Genomic DNA, 21,758 nt, shown 5'->3' on the forward strand with positions numbered 1-21,758 from the left:
ACCGTGTCATATAAGAGAAACAGCCAGCAATCAAAGTCACAGCAATCATCCCTTCATCTTATGAGCATCCATCACTAATTAGGCCAAGTACAACTGAGAATAGCGTAAGAGCTCGTCTCCATCATTGGAGCACTTCTAGATTCTTCTCTTTTCTCTGCTTTTCATGTCAAAATGGGCTGGGCTCAAGTTGGGGCCAAAGAGGAAAATCCAATGTTTTCCAAGTATAAGACACTCTCCTCGCTCCTTTTTCACTTCAACCAACAAAAACATTACTACTAAATTTCCTGAAATTGCAGCCTGCGCTCTAACACCTTGTCCAAATAAAACAGTGCGTGCATCGTTCACTTAAAAAAAACATAACTTCCCCCTGGGTTCCATCTCACACTATAAACGACTGCTATTTATCTGTGGTGACGTCATTGTCTAATTTGCATAACCTGGGAGAAACAAAAAGTGAGTTAAAGAAACAAAAAACAAAACAAATGTTGACAAATACACATTAACTTTCTTCCGTCGCTTCTTTTTATTGTTTTTTTAATGTCACAAACAAGACTGAGCCGCATGTGCTTCCAGATGTGGGAGATTTTGGGAGTTCGAACTGAAGCTGTCTTTTTTGTTCAACTCTAGCTCCACAAGTTTGCTGGGCCCAGTGAGCGAACCGTTTGCATAATGAGGTGGGTGGGGTTACCGCAAAAAAGGTCTGCAAATTACCTTCATCTTTATTACATTGCAACTAACAATGAAAATCGCAATGAAAACATGGAGACCAGAGGAAACCCACAGTCTCTTGTCCATTTGGACATCCAAAGAAGTGCAGAAGCAATTTTAAACGGTGACAAGAACCCAGCCAATACTGGAATGCATCAAGAGCCGAGATGGCTATTAGACATAATAATAAAATATAAGACATCTTAGACGTAAATAAGATCACTCACATTGACAACATACTTCCAGCGGTGGCTATTGTCTCCTCAATGTACCGTTACTGACACCTAGAGACCAATGTAGAATACTATTGTACTGCCACTGTTTGTGGGTAAAGAGGGACTCATGATGTACTTTAATGGCTTTTTTAACGAGCAGAGAACACATGCAGTGAACATTCACACAGGAGCTGCTGTCTCTCCACTGCTAACCTGCTGCTAGCACTCAGCTACAGTCAATTCTATGTAGCTGGCGTAACACACGTCACTTCCCTGGCTCTGCCTCCTAAAGGCGCACACAACAGATACTGTATTACACTTCATACCATGTCTTCTGAATGCATTATATTTGTATTTTTGTTTATTTAGCCATTTTTATACTTCAAATGCATAACTTAGACCAAGACATCAAATGTGCTTAAAAATGCATTTTTTTAACTAATAATAGGCCGTAGTCAACCACAAACCAGCCATCATTTATTGATTAATTTTTGAAAACCCGCGATACGAGTGACAGCACAATGTTTGAACTGCGATGTAGCGAGGAATGACTGTACTCGCTATATACAGTATAGCGACGAAGTGGCTACGTTGTAACAACAAGCTACATGCACAGTCAATCCCAGTATAATGTGTGTCAAAATGTGGCGGGCTGCCACAAATAAATGTAGGGGAAACACTGTTCTAATACTACTGTCAATAAACACCCCTGGCCACTAATGACATGAATAAATATGAATACTTCATTGTATTCCGTATAAAATGGGTAAGATGGCCTCATCCTGCCTTGTCTGCAGCTTCCATCTTCAGGTCAAACTATACTGCATACTATCTATTGTTCTCGGGTATTACCATATCTAACTTATTGTGTGGAGATAAGGAAATAACTATAAAAGTAGATGCCACTCGCTAACCGTGCTACAAAAACGATCAGTTAGGATACTCCGTAAAGCCGGTTATGGAGAACATACAAACACTTTATTTCTAAAATCACAATTATTAAAATGTGCTGCTCTGATAACTTTCAAACGAGCTAAAATTATGCATAAAGAAAGCAACTTGCTAACCAAAAATGTTATACAATTCTCCTCAACAACAGCAGAGAAATATGACCTTGGGAAAAACTTTAAACACATATATGCACAAACAACGGTAAAAACCTTCAGTTATCAGTAGGTGGAATTAAATTGTGGAACATATTGAGCAAAGAACTCAAACAATGTATTCAAATGATACATTTTTTTTTAAAAGTACAGGCAGTTTATTTTTACAAAGTACAAGGAAGAAGAATCATAAGCCAAAAAAGAATTATCCATGTGACTTAGCATCCTCCAATGCTAAGTCAAATGACAATTTCACTACTCTTCATGTCTTATCACTACTTGGAAGTACAGTAGTACCTCGCATAACGTAAACCTCCTTTTACGTAAATTCCACTGAACGTAAAGAATTTATGTAAAGTTTTTGCATTGTATTACGTAAGAAATTCCATATAATGTAAAGCGTCAAGTCAGTGCAAGTTCAGACTAACAGAGTACACTTGGTAACGCCTTCTGACGCTTCACGCTCTCATTGGCTGATTATCGAGGCACCGCCTACGCTCTCATCTCATTGGCTGATTATCGGGGCACCGCCAACGTTCTCATCTCATTGGCTGATTATCGGGGCACCGCCTACGCTCTCATCTCATTGGCGGACTTATACAGCACATACGTGAGTTTGTGAGAGAGACAGGCTTGTCCCTTCAACCTCCTTCCTCTTCGTAGTCGCCCTTAAACTAACTTAAACAATTAAGTTACAAATTAAACTTTTGCACACAGCATTATTGTGTAGTGCGTGTGCGTTTGTCTGTGAGACCAGCTGACTCTTAGACTCTGAGTCGCGTTTCGACTCAGGCTAGTCCTCCTCCTCCTCCCCCTCCTACTCACCACTTGCGTGCTCCTGATCAAGACATCTCGTGAACGGTAAGATTGTTTTTGTTTTTCAGTTTTATTCATTTACAGTAATCTTATTTATTCCCTTATCTTATATTGGAATGTTAATCTACTATGTTTATGCTAATGTTTTCTTATAATTTCCCACCATATTTGGTGGACTTTGAATATTTTGAAGAGCCAAAGGGGTGAGTTTGGGAAGATCTTGGAACCTATTAGGCTATTTACATGTATTTTACGCTTCGTATAACATAAAAACCTTATAACATCAACGTTGTCGGAACGGATTATTTACGTTGTAGGGGCGTCTACTGTATTACATTGTCTGTACTCACTCATCATCCAGCTATTTAACTGTCACCTATTAACTTCTTCAGTCATTATATAATTATTATTATTATTATTATGGATGTTATATATTTATATAACTTTTTTTTACATTTATATTGATTTACAACTTCAACTCTGATTGTAATGCATCGTTATAATGCATTATTCTCTTATTATTCTATTCAGAGTTTGCAAAGGGTATATGCTGAATACAGGAAGTGAACAAATGGATTAGCAATTGATGTGAAACGGATGGAGGGTAGGATTAAATAAGTCTTGCTTCTTCCTACTCTTTTTTGGCCATGTGGAATTGTGAACTGTAATATGTGATGTATTCCACTGTAATGTGTATGCAGGTTCAAAATAAATCAAACCATCACCATCAACTAATCAACTCCAATAACGGATCAAGAGACTTTTGCTAACTTGGTCAGTCGCTGTGGGTCACAAATCAAATGAGGTTTTCAGGGTGACTGGCTATGAAAATTGACTTGAATTCAATGGTAATCACGGCGCACCCGCTGTGTTGTTGGTCAACAGGCGCCGCCGGCTGGAGATGACTAAGTGCACAATGTCATTACACTGTTCAGCCAGTGTATAATGAAGAAGACTGAGGGGTCCATTAAAATGTCCTCTCAATCGCTATTCACTTAATGAAAGAGCCAGTTCTGAGGCAAAACGTGCATTTGGAGATGGTCGCGATGAGAGCGGAGGAGGGCGTAAAGTGAGTGGTCAATAAAAGTAGACAAAATAAAGCAGCACTATAGTTAATAACAGGCCGTATGCTATGTGTGATTGTTCTCTTTCCCAGCTTTCCCAATGAGGAAACGCAGTGGTTGGCACAGCGCTGGCAGCAAATGCTTTGACCTGATTTTGACCTCTCCTAAAAGTTGAAGTGGATTTCCCAAGGGTAGGTGGCATCATTAGTTTGCACGTTGGTACCAAAATTACTTTCCATCCATTTTCTATTGCCCTTACTAGGGTCTCAGGGGTATGCTGGAGCCTATCCCAGCTGACTTAGGGCGAGATGCGGGGTACACCCTGGACTGGTTGCCAGCCAATCGCAGGGCCCATATAGAGAAACAACCATTCACACCCTCATTCATACCTATGGACAATTTAGAGTCGCCAATTAACATGCAGGTTTCTTAAATGTGGGAGGAAACTGGAGTACCCGGAGAAAACCCACGCATGCATGGGAAGAACATGCAAACTCCACACAGAGTTGCCCAAGCAGAGATTCAAACCCAGATCTTCCACATCTCCTGACAGTCATAAGCTTCAAATGAAATATCTATTTCTAGGACCGAATTAGGGCAGTTCAGCAACACTGGTGGTGTGTTTCTGATTTGCATTATTGATTCGCATTAGTACTAATCAATAATAAAGTAAGATAGAATGTTGTACAATAACTTAATGGCCTAGAGCCAAAACATCGAATGATTAAAATAGGAATGGCAAGTGCCTCTAGTTGTCCACTTACAGTCCTGCAGAATGTGTTCAATAGGAGCGCAGTCGACTGAAGTTTTAACATTTAATGTGCATTCATGAAAAAAAAAAATTATTTGTAAAAGGACTGATTTCTGCATTCGCTGTCTTTTATGGAACTGCTGCTGCTTGTGTAAGCCAAGAAGAGGGAAGAACCCAAATTCACATTGAACAGAGGAATGAATCGCTAAGGCCATCTCGTGACAATGCTTGTTTATTACACCCTGCAAGCGCTTTTTTATGCAAAATTTGCGTGTACACTGTGCAGTTCACCACGGCGTGACGCTACAGTCAAGGAGGTCGCCTGTTGAGTTCTCTCTGCTGTGTATGAAGTCCAACAAGCTGGGAGCTACCCCGATGACACACCTGAGCGTCCAAATGCCAATTTATACATTTTGCTTCCATTCTGCACTTTCAATCAAATCAACACTTAAAACAGCTATCCCTTACCCCTCTCACCACCAGGTTAGGCGCGTTCACAAGATTCAAATGGTGTCCCAATTCTCCTTAAATCAAGGGGTAAGTGCTAAGGTGTGTACATCCCTAGAAACCAAGTGTGGTCGGTGAGCAGACTTGAAATGAAGGGGTAGGAGGAGCGACAACACCCGCTGACATGACGGCAGAGCGGAGACCGAACAAAGCGTATGTATACATTTAAGTAATTACACATAATTATTGATTTTCACAGTAACGTCACTCATGTTTCTATTAGATATTGAATCATTTGCTGTATTCGCCATGGTTTGAATTGTTGGTTGTCGCTAGTTATAACTAGCCAGCTAACACCGATGTCTAACTTCACTGCAATCTACTGCATTCAATAAATTATTACACAATTATTAGATGGCGACAACATTAGCTTGTTAATTATAAGTTGTACTTTAAAATCTAGGGAGTCTACATTCCTGAACTGTACTGTGACATTCGTTTTATATTATCACTCATGAAAGTAGCACATCGTAGTGAAGTCTGTTTGCTGTGAATTATAGCCACCCTAGTCCACCGACAATTCTCATGGTGAAATATGTTTATTGTATTCAGCATACAGTATGGATGGTCATGAAGTGAGCTAAATAAAACATGTAAACAACATGTCCATGTGGGTATTCTTTAGTTTAGTTTAGTGGGTTAGGGAGCTATGTTGAGTGGAATGCCGGACTTGCGTGTTCAGCAAAGGTAGCGCTCTTTGACTTGTGCTAAACTCATCACCTGGTCGCAACCTGGTTATGTCCAGGCTTTCAGCTTAAAATCAGCTATGAAAGTGCCACTAGTCCACTGTCTAGCTAATTCAGAGATGGCATCAGCATTTATTTACAACGTACGTCGCCCCCGAGGGGACATGGAGGAATTTTTTTTTTTTAAAGAGCATTCCCTGAAGATATTATTCACCTATAAGCGCGATCGATTTTCAGACAAGAGAATACGCTAGATATGCTCACACATATATTAATATTTAGGCCAATGTTAGCAGATGTAAATGTAACAGCAGTCCTTGTTTGACCCGTTAGTCTTCTTATATTACTATATTTGCTGGAGTTATGAATAAGCACTCTGAGGCCTCAATCAACTGGAAGAAAACACGTGTTTATAATAAGGAAAAAATGGTGAGAAAAAAATGAAAAAGGTCACCACAAAACATGTCAACACTGCCATCTAGTGTTCACAATGAGATACAACAAGAAGACATACAGGGTCAGGCAAAATGATCTGACACATTTGTAGGTTAAATAAAAGGCAAATAAAGAAACAAAAAGTGTTTTTATTTTCGAAAAGTACATATAATGCCATTTTTTTCATATAATGCCATTTAGCTTTGTTTCTTTATGATGCCATTGTTTTTCGTTTCTTTTTCAGTTGCTGCCATGAATTGGACTGGTGAGCATCACGCTTTCATTGTGGAAACGTTTATCAAAACAAACGAATCTGTAACTGCAACACAACGATCGTTCCGTTTGCACTTCAATCTTGGTAGACATGATCCCGTACCAGCTCCAAACACCATCTTGTTATGGGTTACCAACTTCAGAGTTACTAGATCTGCATTGAGTGTGTGGACAATAATAGATCCCATTTGATCGATTTAATTTTTAAAACATAACGAAACAGAATGGCATTATATGTACTTTTCGAAAATAAAAACACTTTCTTGTTTCTTTACTTTATTTGCCTTTTATTTAACCTACAAATGTGTCAGATCATTTTACCTGACCCTGTATTTCAACATTAAAAAAACCACCTATTTATTTTTAATGGATAAGTGTTAAAACAACTTATAGTTGTTTACATTGAAATATAATTGCATTTTATGGGTTTTATTCTATTTATGTATGTTACACGTAACCGCATATGATGTTTACGTCTGCGTTGTGTCTCAGTGGATGTCATAAGACGACAGAAAAGATAGAAGAAAAAATAGAAATATCCCCTTGCTAACCAAGTATTTTAACAAAAGTCACTTATAAAATAACTTCCCAACATATTACATTTATTAAGTATGGTTATTAACCATTTATGTTCATACATTTAAAAAATTAGTACCACAGCACGTGACATTGCAGAAGCGCTTCAGTTCTGCTTTGTGTTTGGTTGCACGTCCTCGATCTTTCCTTCTCTCAAACCCCTACTAAACAAAGGAGAAAAAAAAACACACACACACAACAATCTGACACCAACTGCCAACATCACACCGCGAATATATGGAACCCCAAAATACATAAGAAGGACAATCCATTAAGACGTATTGTGGACAGCACAGGCTCAGTAACTTCAAATTTATCAAAAACAATAGCAGACCTCATAAAACCATTGTTGGGCCACACCAACAGCACTGCAAGAACTCAAAACTACTGGTTCAAGAACTGAAAACCAACCAAGTACAGATTAAATATTAATATCTCATGATGTGGTATCCTGTTCACAAAAACTTCAATTAATTTTTTTCTCATCAGAGAATAAAACTTTTTTCCACATTTCAGTGTTCCATGTTTGATACTCCCTGGCAAAGTCTAAACGACGTCTTGACTTTTTTGTTCCATAATGCTCAGGATCTTTCAAAAAATGTAGAATGACTGATTTACTGCACCCAACCTCAGCAGCAATGGCACGCTGCGAGAGGCCTTGCTTATGCAGTTTGACAATCCGACCACGTTGAAAAAGAGAAAGCTTCTTAGCTTTAGTCATCAACCATATCGTTCATGTCCAAATAGACTGAATTTGCACTGTATCTCCCTCATCTCTCTGCACTGTGTGTGAGCTCCTGGCCCGCCCCCCTCTGTGCATGCAAGAGGAGGGAGGCTGCTCAGTCGAAGCGACTGGAAGATTTAGTCAGAATACTTTGAATTCAGAGTATAAACAAATATTTTTCGCTACCTAAAAACTTGGCACAAACTGCAATACGAGGAATGTGTGAAGCTGTATGCTGGCTGCACGACTCTTGCCACAACACAAAGTGGTGTCCTATCACATTGCTAAAGATATGGTATGGTCCCCGTTGCAACAGTGGAAAAAGTGAATTTATATTTTAGCTATTTTAGCTAGAGCGAGGACGTGCACATGAGAAACCAAACAGAAAGCAGAGCAGGAACAACTCAAATCCGCCATTTCTGACCATTGCAAGAGAGAACCACAATATGGACGGAAATGGAGCAAACATCATTGGAACGGAGGACAACAAACACCACCACTGGATCAAAGAGGTACTTGAAATACGTAAACGTGCCCACAGGACCATAAACCGGGGTGAGGGGGCATTTTTACTCTCACAGAACTGGAATGTGGTCGGACAGCAGATGACACTGTCGCCCTGCCTTCACTGGCAGGAAGACAGCGCCAACATCTGTATAAATCAGATGACAAGACAGTCACAGGAACATCACATGACCACTCTGAAGAAGACTGCATGTGAGCAGTCAAAACTGTCTGGTGTGAAAAATCTAACACTGGCCTGAAAGAAAAACTGTTCAAATGAACCTCATTGGATGGATGAATGAAAGATGAATGAATAATGGCTTCACTGTGAGTACCTTGAATGGTGCTATATAAATCTAGTCCATTAATATTATTAGAAAAAGTGAAATAAAGTTAGATGTGATGGAATGTTCCCGTTTGCCAAAGTGTGTCATTAACTACAATTCTTCAAACAAATATATCGGTAAATATTGCAGGTGACCACATAGGCTGTATATTCACTTACTCATCTCCCACCAGCTTTATGGGCTCTGTCAAGTTGATGGTTTCCATGGTGATCACCACCTTGCGGACGTTACCAAAGAAGTCGGTGATGAGGACACTTCCTGGGTCTCTCAGGAACAGGTCGGTACGGTGGCCTGGAGTGGACACACACTGGCTCTTGGGGCATACTTTGAACTGGGGAGGGAGGGCACACAAAGATAGGGAAGGACGTCACATTGACTTACATTAGTACTCACTCATTTGGATGTATCACTATCAATTAGCAGTCCCTCCAGCATTTTACAGGCTGTTTTTGTGATTGTTGCGTCCTAAAATGCCTGATTTCGCAGAAGCTTTTTTACACAAAGTTGCAGCATGAGGATTATCTCAGTACCATAATTTCAGGTGTATAAGCCGTACCCACTAAATTTAGAGGAAAAACACGACTGATTTGTTCTTATATAAGCTGCACCGGTGTATAAGCCGCAGCATAAAGTGGCATATTGTGGTGCACACAAGTCAGTGACGACCAGTCAGCTCTTTATTTGACAGATGCCAGTCATTAGCTATGAATCAACTCATGACAAGCTTGTCAACCCATTGGAAAATGGAGGAGGTCATTACTCAATATAACAATCTGACTCACGGATTCATCTTGCAAACATTAAACTTATCACACAGCAACTACACTCAAATGTTATACCTCAGAAATATAGAAAAATGTAAAATGGGATATTTAATGCACAGAAAGACGTGACAAATATTTCTTAAACCCTTCATTCAACACATCAATAGGATGAAACTAACCTGTCTCACGACGCTCTAATCTCAGCTAAGATTCCCTATTAGTGGGTGAACAATCAAACTCTTGGTGAATCCATGTCAAAATTGAAAAGTGTCCTAATTCCGTTTAAAACGTTGGCTCTCTCTCTTTCGGTGAGCTGTTTCCTTCAATGGCAGTAGTCCTACGTGAAGCAGCCATGTTTCCTTGTCTTGACAGCCAAATCCATTGCCATCCATCCATCCATCTTCAATGCTGCTTATCCTCAAATCCATTGCCTTAACTTGAAAGCGGCATCGTATAAATTAGTTTGTGTGTTTTGCATGCTGGAAGCTTGCCACTACCGGGTCCATTGCGAATGTGCACAAGGCTTTGTTTCTAAGTGAGAGACAATGAGGGATTATCATGTCATCTCTATCTCTGTCAATGTTAACAAGGAAGTAGAGACGTGAGGCAGCCATGCAGCGACTCATTTGATTGGTTAGACCACGGGTGCCCATTACGTAGACCGCAAGCTACCGTTACATCGCGAAGGTAATGTGGCTTGATCACATAAATGTCACATGATATCAATCAGCTGACATTAAGCTCCCCTTGTGATTCGCCGGTGCTCCTCCAGTGACAAAGAAAGTGGTGAGCAGACGTCTCAAACTACACACAGAGATACAACTTTCATCTTTATTATTCTGATTACGGATAACCTAACTTCGCGTTAAGATGCCTATAGCTATAACAAAAGTTATCCCTTCATTTGTAACGGCTAGTTATGTAGAAAAAAAAGTAAATTGTTTGATGGTTTCGCTTCGCGTCCTGAACTCCACTATAGATAGGCGGGTTTTGTACATTTCCGCCTGTTAAACTATTATTTCATGAATAATTGGAAAATGTGCTCGTTGCAAAAACCTTTTTAATACGTTGCCTTGACTTTGGCTGCATTGTCTTTCACATAATCATTTTTTCTTGTATATCTGTAATGTTTGATAGCAAATGCTAGCATTTGCAGTTAGCTAACTGGACGTAATACATGTACGGTGTGTATAATGAATGCTACGTAGCTATTTAAACTGGCATACTACTCAAGTTATGTGCACAATTATTGAGGAATTATGTGTAATTATCCTTATTGCCATACTGAATTCTAATACTAATCATTGACTTGGACATTTTAAAAGTAGCTCGCAGGCTGAAAAACTGAGCACCCTTGGGTTAAGACAGTTGACGCGCGCATTTGGGCACCGCTCAGGAACAAACTTGATTGGTTAAAATGACAATGCCTGGCCGAAATGTGTTGGGAAGTTGCGGGGATTGGACTAAATTTTGAGGCCGTGCACAATTAGTGGGGATTGGTTGACTGCAACATCGCCAGGGTCTGAATTACAAAAAGCCTGAAATCACATGATTGCCATTGCCATGAGAGTCATTTTTCTTCAAAAACAAAAGGTAGTAGGTCTTTGCAGACAGCATTGACATTGATGACTAATGAGTTGTATTGATCCTAACCCTGGAATGGCACAGGAACAAATAGGATGGAAAAGTAGGAAAAAAGCAATCAGCATTAGATACATCTTATGGATGGAGGTTTGAGACTCTTGCCTCATGGCATTGGATCTCTACCCTGTGTGTGTGTGCGTGTGGCTGGATGAAACGGGGGCTGCTGCTGAGTTTGAATCATGGCTAAAAGCAGCCTGTAACCAGCACCATTGTGTCAAAGGTCAACACCCTATCCAGGCTAATCATACATTCTGTTTCATGTCCAGCCAGTCCTGTGGGACCAGTGCCATTTTAACACTACATAAAAGACCTAAAGAAATACACCTTTTTTTCCTCAATGAATGAACTCACCAGGCTATTCATGTTAGTTTTGCTGGCAGGGTGGATGTCTTCTAGGAACTCCAGCACGTAGAAGGTGTAACGGTCCATCAGATGGACTCCAATGCCCAGATCCGGTTGGTGCTGGAATGAGGTGGAAAAAAGTCACATGAAGTATATTTTTACTTATATAGGTTCCCTATTAAGCAGTAAGTTCTAACAGTAATATACTGTATGTCCATAGAGCCCTGTTTATGAGCACCAAACTCCATCATCCCTCTCCCTTGCTTGCTCTACTTTTGACAGCGCTCGCTTTGTAAGTTGTGGCTTTTCATGACATCATGAAGGAAAAACCTACTTCCTCATGGACATGATACCGCCTCTGACCCGTGTAAACACCTACCACTTTGTACACAAGCAGGCTTCGCTACACATTTTATAGTGCAGCCTGGAGCTCTGCCAACTATCCACCAGTCAGATACAGAAGTGGCAGCTTTAGGTTTGAGCATTTAGTTTTTCCTCCAGCAAATATGCTACCATAGCATGATGTTGCTGCTGAAATGAGAGTTTACCACTTTAGCATCACATAGCTATGGTGTTGCTAATGTGTGCGTCCTCCGGTCCGACTCCTTAATGTTACTACATTGTATGTGATATCAGGCATCTATTACGTAAGTGAGGTACAGTGTATATGTGAAAAGTACACAATGGCGCTTCTTAGAGACACACACACTGTCAGAGACAAGCTCATTAGCATTAACACTACAGACTCACAAATCCTTAAGTCGGGCTTACTTAAAAAAAAAAAGTCAGAAATGTTTTTAGTGTATTCATATTTATGGCTATAGCAACCCACCGACAAGGAGTCCTCTCCAGCTTGACTGCTGGCCAAAGCCATGAGGTTTGGTGAGTAGAACCTCTCGTACATGGAGGCTCCCTGACAGGTGTCGATGATAAACAGCAGCTCATTATACCTGCCGACACATACAAACAATTTAAAAAACCTGCATCTGCCATATCAAACACAAACTTAAAATTATCTTTCATGTAGCAGTTGCTATGGTAACTAAGAAAGGCCCATACTACCATCACACAGAGCTGCACTCTCACTTCTCTCCCTTACTAAAAGTCTCAACTTGTCTTCTCTGACAATGCAAACATTGGGAGTTTTTTTTATTTATTTATTTATTTTTTTAAGTCCATCTGCCGGGGCTGAGGAGCTTTGGTGACAATGAGGCCGGTGCCAAGGAGTTGTGTCTTTGGAAGATGTCATTTGGCAGCTGCAATCACACTAGATAGAACATCCTCATCAATGCGGTGTCACTAAGCTATGTGCCAAGCAGCCCCGAGCTCAGACACACACTCTCCAAAGACGGCTTCGGAGTGGCAATCGAGACTCTACTTCGCAGACTTTACAAACTCCGATTCATTCATTTGTTAATGATTGAGGATGGAAATGCTGGTTAATGCATAAGAGCATATCATAGCAACCTCAAGATGCCAGATGCACACTTAGGCAACGTCCACACAAACACGGATAATTTCAAAAATGCACATTTACATGGAGCTCATGGAACATCATGAATTTTCTTTTTGTTTTAATCGCCCATGCATGTTATAGGGCACACACACATCTACCACTAGACACCACAAACTGAAACCAGTAAGCCAATAACGTCATGTTTTTTTGTTAAATAAGCTTTAAAACATGAGATAATGTTTCACATTGCTTGTAACACAAACCAAAAAACGTAATTTTTTTTCATCCACACACAAACGCCAAAGCTGTAGTCTTTGAAAATCACTTCAAAAACTCGTTTTAAGGACGAAGCACACGTTCTTTAAAATACCCATATTCATGTCATGGCCTTATTGATGCTTGAGGCAGCAAAAGTCCAATACTTTAGAACCTATAGATGAGAGGTGCCCACCAATTGAAGAGAAATTGAAGAACGCTGGGGTTCCACTTTGATACATTGTGTACATTACAGATGCTACAAGCAATGGTCAATATACGCTAAGCTAACTGAATAAAATGTAGGGGAAATGTAGGGGAAACATGTAGTTTCCCCTACATGTAATTGATCATGGCGACCTGCCACTACAAAATAATAATCGCCACACCTTAAAAATGAACTTGAAAACAATGTTAAGTAATTTATTGAAAGAATGTATATACTGCACATGCTATATAGTTACACGTATCGCTTATTATTTACGCACATATTGACCACAATTAGTTTGAAAACAATTTAAAATATAAAAATGTTTCACTGCACTTTATTTTGAAAAACATTAACTGGAATCGCCTCTCTGCCGTGTCGGCACTTGCTCATCTAGCGTCTTGTGTTGACGTTCACTGTGTTACTTATTATCGTGCAAATTTTTAAAAAAATAATCCGTAAAATGTGTAGTCAATTGACAACAGCTTGTCACATGCAAAGCCTATCTACGCTAGCGTATAACAACAGAGCCTGGGTTTGTGGAGCCACTTTTGCTGTATACCCCCGAGTCGAGATATACTTTGTAAATAAACTACAATTGAAAGTTGGCAGTCACATAAAATAGCTCACCTCTCCTTTCTTTTTGTCAAAGTAGCTTTAATAATGTTGCAAGTTGGATACACCCGTGCTATCATTACCCAGGACTCTCAATTTATAATCTTTACACAGGTCACCTTTGTATACCAAAATATTAAAATTATTTTATTTTGTTGAGTTATTTTGAAGTACAAAATATATTATTGAACAATTAATTTCCCATGCATTAGTTTTACTCTAAAACAGACATCAAATAAAATGTATGTTTGTGTCAAATAGTACAAAAGATTGTACCTGGTTAATAATATAGCTCATTAACAATGAGTGAATTTCTTCATATTTACACCATGTCGCAGGCCCATTAAAAACAGCTGTGGGTGGCAAATGTCCACTAGGCTGCACTTCTTGACAGCCTGGCTACGGGTGTTTTCTAAAGACTTGCCAGCTGACACCATTTACCTCCTTTTCTGCCACATTTGTTCAAAAGCGTCTGCCATTTCCACATTGCTGATCTCCTCAGAGTCTTGGAACTTCAGGAAGCCATTGCCACCATGGCCTTCAAACAAACAAAAACACACACATACTTACACACATCGCAAACTGCGAGCAGAGACGCAATCGTGAAAAAACGGTGATCCTTAAAGAGTGAGGGGTTTTATCAGGCAAGATAACAAAAGTGTGTTCACAAAGAATACTGTTACGTAGACTACGTCCCAAAATAGCCTCCAAAATACAGCAGAACAGAGAGACTGCGGTGCATGCATGCATGGATGGATGTGTCCTTTAATGACCTGTCAGGTAAATGAGGATGTTGCTTCGGTCATCAGACAGAAGACGCTTGGAGCGAGGCGTGCTGGGCGGAAGTCTTCCAGTCAGAACTCGCAGGAAATTCTCCACGGTCACCTGGAACATTGGACACAAAACATACACATTATCCTTTGCTAACATTTCAAAACATGGGACAACAAATAGGGAATGTCCTTCTGGAAAATGCAACTGTGTTTTGTGGCACACATCAAACAGACCTCATAGCCTCGGTAGTCCACCTCGACATCATCACCGTACACATTCAGCTCCATGTTCTTGTGGCTAAAAACTGTTGCGGGCTTCGGGTTTCTGTGGTTACAAGCCATGTCCTCGGCCAGCATCAAAACTATGTGGCTGGTAGTGCACAAAGTACCACAAAAAGTTAACTTCAATGTTTAAGTACATTTGCCACTGGAAGCCATAATTACCTATCAGGGATGCCTAGACGCTTGACACTTCTGTAGACCGACAGGGTGTTGGCCACATGACGATAGTTGAACCAGAATCTTGACGTGCACACCTATTAAAAACACACATGAAAACAAAAAAAGTTAGTAAACAAGCACACTTGCATGTCTAGCGCCATTAGCCTCAAGCCTCGACCTAAAAAAAAAAAAAACAACAACAACAACAACCAGGTGCTTTATCACGCTGTACTGACCAGAACCGCCCAGTTGTTAGTGTGCCCGCTGCCGAAGAAGTGCCCCGCACTTTCCTGTGTAAAACGTCAAAAAAGACGAATAAACAAAGCGCTTTGAAGAGTCTCTGAACTACACAAAGAACAAAACATGACAGCTAATGAAACAAAACGGTAACATAACAGCTAGGACTGGAAGCGAACAGGAGGCTAGTTGGTGAAATGCGACGTCCAAGAAAGAAAACGGGAAAATTGTCACGGTTTAAAACCGAGAGGTTACACATACCTCAACATTAATGCTGGCCGCTGACCAAAATGTGGCAAATAATATTGATATAGAGGAAATTTTCATTGTGTGCTCGAGAAACTGCATCTAGGAAAAGGAAATACCAAGTTTGTCAGTAGTGAGTGCTTCCGGGTAAGATTTATCAAAATAAAAGGTTGGATGACACCAGATTACCGGAAGTGATCTCACATAATTTACAACAATAAAACAATACGTTTTAAATTGTATTTAACCCATACAGTAATTATGTTTTGTGAGCGCAACAACTACTTAACACAAAAACATCATGCAATCAATTTCTGAAACTTCACTCCAGACAAAACAGTGTACATTTTAGCGTTTTACAGGCATCATTTGAAACTAATCCTGCTACATGCCAGTACCGTTTTATTCCAGCATAGAGATCCACATTCAAATATATATACACCATCCTTGCTTAAAATGTGTTTTAAGTATATTTGGCTGGTAAGTGCTGGTAAGAGTTCATGAAGCATCAGCTTCATGTGTTAATCAGATGATAACGAATCTGCATTATTGTCTCATGTCAGTGTTGACAGAATTCCAAATAGAGGGGATAAAGCCATCAATTAAAGAAGCAAGAGTTTAACTGTTCTTGAGATGACGTGGACCACGTTAATAAGTCCAACTGCAGACGTGTCCTTCATCCTATTGAACGTGGCACTATTTATTATAGCGTTTACCACTGAGACCACCATGCATTTCATATTGGGACTTTCCCTTGTGGCACTTATATAGACCTTCCATTCCAGACTACAGACACATTGTCCATGTCTGAGAGGATTTAAAGAGGATTTGTGGCCTGTAGGATTATTCCAATCCTGAGGGAGTTTCCAGGAAGTCAAAATGAGCCATTAAAAAAAAAGATATGACCTTGTACCCAGTGGAACAGAACATTCAAGTGAACCTGTTTATTTTCAGCTATAACATATTCAATCACCATACAGCGAGTCAAACTGGTGGTCTCAAGACAAACATGCATCAGTTATTCTTATACTTGACTCTATCTGCACTCTGCGATGAGGGAAAGGTGGAACACAACATCGATAGACGGATTGGTGCAGCATCTGCAGTGATGGGGACTTTGTCATGGCTATCTGTCCATTTTGGTGGAGAGGGAATTGAGCTGGAAGGCAAAGCTCTCATTTACCGGTCGATCTACGTTCCTACCCTCACCTATGGTTCTAAGCTTTGGGTAGTGACCGAAAGTACAAGATTGGGGGTACGAGTGGCCGAAATGAGTTTTCTCCATAGGGTGGCTGGGCTCTCCCTTAGAGATAAGGTGAGAAGCACTGTCATCCAGGAGAAAACTCGGAGTAGGACCGCTGCTCCGCTACATTGAGAGGAGCCAGATGAGGTGGCTCACTCCCTGGGGATGTGTTCAGGGCACGTCCAACCGGTAGGAGGCCTCAGAGAAGACCCAACACTTTGGAAAGTAGCCTGAAAGAGGGGAGGCTGGGCTTCCCTGCTTAGGCTGCTTCCCCGCGACCCGATCTTGGATAAGCAGAAGAAGATACTGTAGATGGATGGATGGAAAAATAAAAAGTATTTCTTTAATATTTTAAAAGCAGCGTGGCGCGGGCAATGGGGGGAACGGAAACTTGAAGCGATGTGATGTAAGCTCTGGAGAGTCTGAGGCCTCAAGCAGTGTGGCGCTTGTGCTGGAGCGGACAGAAGCTTCAGGAAAAGTGGTGTAGGCTTCGGAAGCGTTGGGAGACAACGCAATGCGAGCCCCGGGGGCGTTGGTGGGATGTGACGGTGTGGAGCACACACGTGGCATATCTGAGGCTTTGTGTGTCAAGGCGCGGGAATGGGGCGGGGGCTCATCTCCTTTTTGGCTTTGTATGTATGTATGTATGTATGTATGTATGTATGTATGTAGTGTACTTTATTAATCCCACAGCAGGGAATATCACTTGTTACAGCAGCAAGCAAGATACGCAAGTAAGTATTGTACAGGAGACAACGCGGATACAAATGAGGAGTGCAGCTGAAGGACTGAGGACTGAGCCATCGGCAGGCACTCAGGAACCACATGTGTGGATCGCCACATCTCGGCTTGTCATGTCAATGAGGGAGGGAGGGGAAGCTGCACCTTTAAACGCAGAGGAGCCCTCACTGGAGCAGGCCAAGACGTGCACTTGCATCTTGACCGAGCAGATGTGTGAGTGGCGGGTCCAGGATACACTGACTTCATGGGACCCTGCTTGCCTCCCATCCACACCATCGTATCCAGCTCCTCTGGCGTATCTTGCATGCATTGTGCCTCCATCAACCTGAGGAACCGCTGGGTCCAATAGCCGAACTCAGCGAGGTCGTTTTCTGGTTGGAGCATTCTGTCACGTATTGGCTCCGGCATTGTGGTGACGACCCAGAGTATGCAGAAAACAGGACCCAAATGCAGGTAAAAGTATTTATTAAATAATGAATGGCTGCCATACAGTGACAGGGATTCAATCATGAGCAGTAAGAACGCAAACAGATTGTTGTCTACCTTCATCAGCGTCGTGCATGCTCTGTTCCTTCATGTCACGTTTCTAGTCATTCTCATCAGCCTTTATTCCTTGCAACTGTTACCAGTGAGTTGTTCAGCACTTTTTGTATTTTTCCTTATTTGATACTGTCTTTTTATTTGTACTTTGTTAGCTTCCCGGTGACCTTTTGTTACTGGCGTCTTTTGTTGTACTGTACTTAGTTTTTTCTCATCTGTGAACTCCTTCTGATAATGTCATTAAATTACCTTTTTTTATACCACTCTTTTTTGTCTCTGCTCTAGGGTCCCAAACTACTGCCACCCGTGCCAGCACCCGTAACAAAATGTCTGTCTGCATTGTTAAGTAGAGGTGTCACTGACACGGTGTGGTGCAAGTCTGGACCCCAAGACGCAGAGGTGAGAGGCAGGTGAGGTGAGGTCTAGCTGGACTGGGGAGAGTAGGGTGAGAAGCAGCACAAGTGTAGCAATGTGCTACAGCAAGGACCACAGAATCTGGAAAATAAATAAAACAAGAAGAAGGCAGGGGCACAAAACAAGGGAAGGTGGAAGGTGAAAGAGGCTGGCTGATGGTGGCACACATAGCGAATGGTGGCCTCTAAATCTGGGCTGGCTAGCGCTGTCTGGTCATTAGTCTGGGGGTGGTAGCCGGAGGACAAGCCGGGGGAAGCACCCAAGGCCTTACAGAATGCCTTCCAGACAGCAGAAAACTGCAGACCTCTGTCGGAGACCACATCAAGGGGGATGCCATGGAGCCAGAAGACGTTGTGGACCAGTAGATGGGCCGTCTAGAGGGCTGAGGGAAGCTTGGGGAGGGTGACGAAGTGGGCCATCTTGGAGAAGCGGTCCATGATAGTGAGGATGACTGTGTTGCCGTTGGATGTAGGGGCGCCTGTAAGTCCAGTGCCACATGGCACCACGGAAGGGAGGGATGGGAAGCGGGCACAGGAGTCTAGCCGGGGCCTGATGAAATGGCTTGTTCCGGCACAGATGGCACAGGCGGCAACGAACTCCTTGGCATCCGCACAAGGGAAAAGCCACCAGAACCCCTGCGAAAGAAGGAAGATGGTACATGACACTCCTGGATGACAACTCATGTACCCAGCGCAGAACATCAGTGCGGATTCCAGGGACAATGAACAGGCGATTAGCAGGGCAGTTCTTGGCAGGGGAGGACGCCTCTCAATGTTCCACTGAAGAACCCCCAGGATACGGGACTGAGGTAGGATGGTCTCCTCGTGTGCTCCTTCAGATGGTAGGGAGTGCAATCTGAAGAGTGCATCAGGTTTGCAGTTCTGTGAGCCGGGGCGAAAGGTCTTTGTGAATTTGAATCTGGTGAGGAAGAGCACCCAGCGTGTCTGTCTGGGGTTGAGCCTCTGTGCAGAGCGAAGGTAAGCCAGGTTCTTATGGTCCATGTGCACAATAAAGGGGACCTCCGAGCCCTCCAGCCAGTGTCTCCACTCCTGCAGTGGCAAGACGACGGCCAATAACTCCTTGTTGCCAATGTCATAATTCTGTTCAGCAGGGGTCAGGCAGCGGGAGAAGAAGGCACAGGGGCACAGCTTGTGATCGGCGGTGGAGCGCTGGGAGAGGAGATCCCCCACACCGGTGTCAGAGGCGTCAACATCGACAAAAAATTGAGAGTGAGGGTCAGGGTGGACAAGCGCAGGAGGTGAGGTAAAATGACTTTACCGACTGGAGTCCACACACATGGAATCTTAGTAGATGTGAGCCTCGTCAAAGGTTCTGTAACCCGACTGAAATTCCGAATGGAACGATGGTCAAAAAATAGCAAAGCCCAGAAACCTTTGATGGTGCTTCCTCGCTTTAGGAGCGGGCCACTCGACCACAGCCTGAATCTTGGCAGGATCGGCTAGAAGTTGCCCCTTCTCCACAATGAACCCCAGAAAGGAAAGGAAACAGAAGGGGAGTGAAACGTGGCTTTCATATCCTTGTCTGTTAACAAGGAGCCTTTGGAGGACTAGCCGAACCTGTTGGGTGTGCTCCCCCAGCACGGCAGAAAATATGAAAATGTCGTCAAGATAAAAATTAACGAAGCGACCAAGCATATCGTGCAGAACATCATTAATAAATCCTTGAAAAACAGCAGGGCTGTCGGTGAGTCCAAAAGTCATGACCAGATATTCCAAATGTCCGAGGGGTGTGTTAAAAGCTGTTTTCCACTCATCCCCTTCCCTGATGTGAACGAGGTAGTAAGCATTATGGAGACCAAGTTTTGTGAAAATTTTGGCGGAGTGAAGGGAGTTGAAAGCGGAATTTAAAAACGGAAGGTGGTACTTGTTCTTGATATTGATGTTATTAAAGGTGCAAAAATCAATGCAAAAACACTCCAATTAATAATAGAGGATTTAACCCAGTCAATGTGGGGATTACGTCTGACCAGCCAGGTAAGCCCCAACCCCACAGGAGCAGAGTGCGAAGGGATGACAAAAAATGTCATGCTCTCAGGATGATTGCGGGACAAACAGAGCAAAAGGGTCCGAGCCAGGATCTATGAAGGCACTGATATCGACATTTCTATCAGACCAGGAAAGCGTACCTGGCAGCTGTGGATCTGTCATGGCAGAGAGCGAGGTAGGCGAGTCCACTGAAGAACCAGGACAAAGCGAGGAAGTGGCTTGGGGGCATTGGCTGTCAGGATGAACGGGACAGCGGGAGATGGTGTGGTCCGCTTGTCTGCAATAGATGCACAGATCGCGCTGCCATTGTCTCACGCCGGCCGAGAGGAATTGTTGTGCGTATGGGCTCATGCGATGCCGGTGCCAAAAGCGTCTTCACAAAAGTAGATGGCCGGCTGGAGAGGGGGCGATCGTTGAGGCGTGGTGGTGCGGCGCGTCCACGTAGCCAGTTCTGTTCATGGTCTCTTTGGCGCTTGTCGATGCGCACTGCCAGTGCAATTAAATCATCAAGGTTTCCCGAAGTCTCCAAGGGAATCATTTGTTCCTGAATTTGCTCGGCAATAAAAAAAACAATAAAATATACAATAAAAAAAAACATACGCTAGCATGCATGCGGCAGCGGGAGCAAAACTGAGGTGGGTTGTACTTAATTGAAGTATTTTAGAATGTACTCACGTTATTTTTCATCAATCCTCATCCACAAATCCATCAAAGTCCTCATCTTCTGTATTCGACACAAACAAAGCCGTCCTCTTTTTTGTTCGCTACTAGTCTGTTAACTTGTCAGTGTTATTCAGCTCCGAAGCAAAGAAGGAAACTTCTCCTGTTGCTTCTGCCAACTTTATTTCTTGAACGCGGCCACCAGACAGCAGCTCAGAACACACACACATCTCTCAGCATCGTCTCTCCTTCCTGCTTGCCCACAAGGCAAAGGTTAAACAAGCCCCACTACATAGCTGTCCAACCAATGCCTGTAAGAAATGACACCGTTTATTTCCTGGTGTGCACTGGTCAATACTGTAATGCCGCTTGTTGTGGGGAAGGAGAGACTCACGTCGCCGATGCACTTTAATGGCTTTATTAACAGCGGAGAACACTGCAGGACTTTACATCCACGCCAACAT

At 42.3% G+C, this 21,758-nt stretch overlaps 1 protein-coding gene across 2 annotated transcripts in view; it reads right to left on the reverse strand.

The window, feature by feature from the left end:
• pigk (phosphatidylinositol glycan anchor biosynthesis, class K) overlaps positions 1-21,758 on the reverse strand; it is a 31,678-nt gene extending 9,920 nt beyond the window's left edge. The window contains exons 1-9 of one of the 2 annotated variants that reach the window (XM_054754443.1): positions 15,706-15,880; positions 15,444-15,497; positions 15,211-15,302; positions 15,001-15,136; positions 14,767-14,878; positions 14,435-14,531; positions 12,292-12,409; positions 11,469-11,579; positions 8,868-9,040 (exon numbers count right to left, since the gene is read on the reverse strand). In XM_054754443.1, coding sequence (XP_054610418.1) covers positions 8,868-9,040; positions 11,469-11,579; positions 12,292-12,409; positions 14,435-14,531; positions 14,767-14,878; positions 15,001-15,136; positions 15,211-15,302; positions 15,444-15,497; positions 15,706-15,792 — 980 coding nt within the window. In that variant the 5' untranslated portion in view covers positions 15,793-15,880. Of the gene's footprint in view, positions 1-8,867; positions 9,041-11,468; positions 11,580-12,291; positions 12,410-14,434; positions 14,532-14,766; positions 14,879-15,000; positions 15,137-15,210; positions 15,303-15,443; positions 15,498-15,705; positions 15,881-21,309 lie in introns of those variants that run through there. The other variant, XM_054754451.1, reaches the window with a different exon arrangement.

This window comes from Dunckerocampus dactyliophorus, chromosome 2 (assembly GCF_027744805.1).
Source record: "Dunckerocampus dactyliophorus isolate RoL2022-P2 chromosome 2, RoL_Ddac_1.1, whole genome shotgun sequence".
NCBI classification, from domain to species: domain Eukaryota; kingdom Metazoa; phylum Chordata; class Actinopteri; order Syngnathiformes; family Syngnathidae; genus Dunckerocampus; species Dunckerocampus dactyliophorus.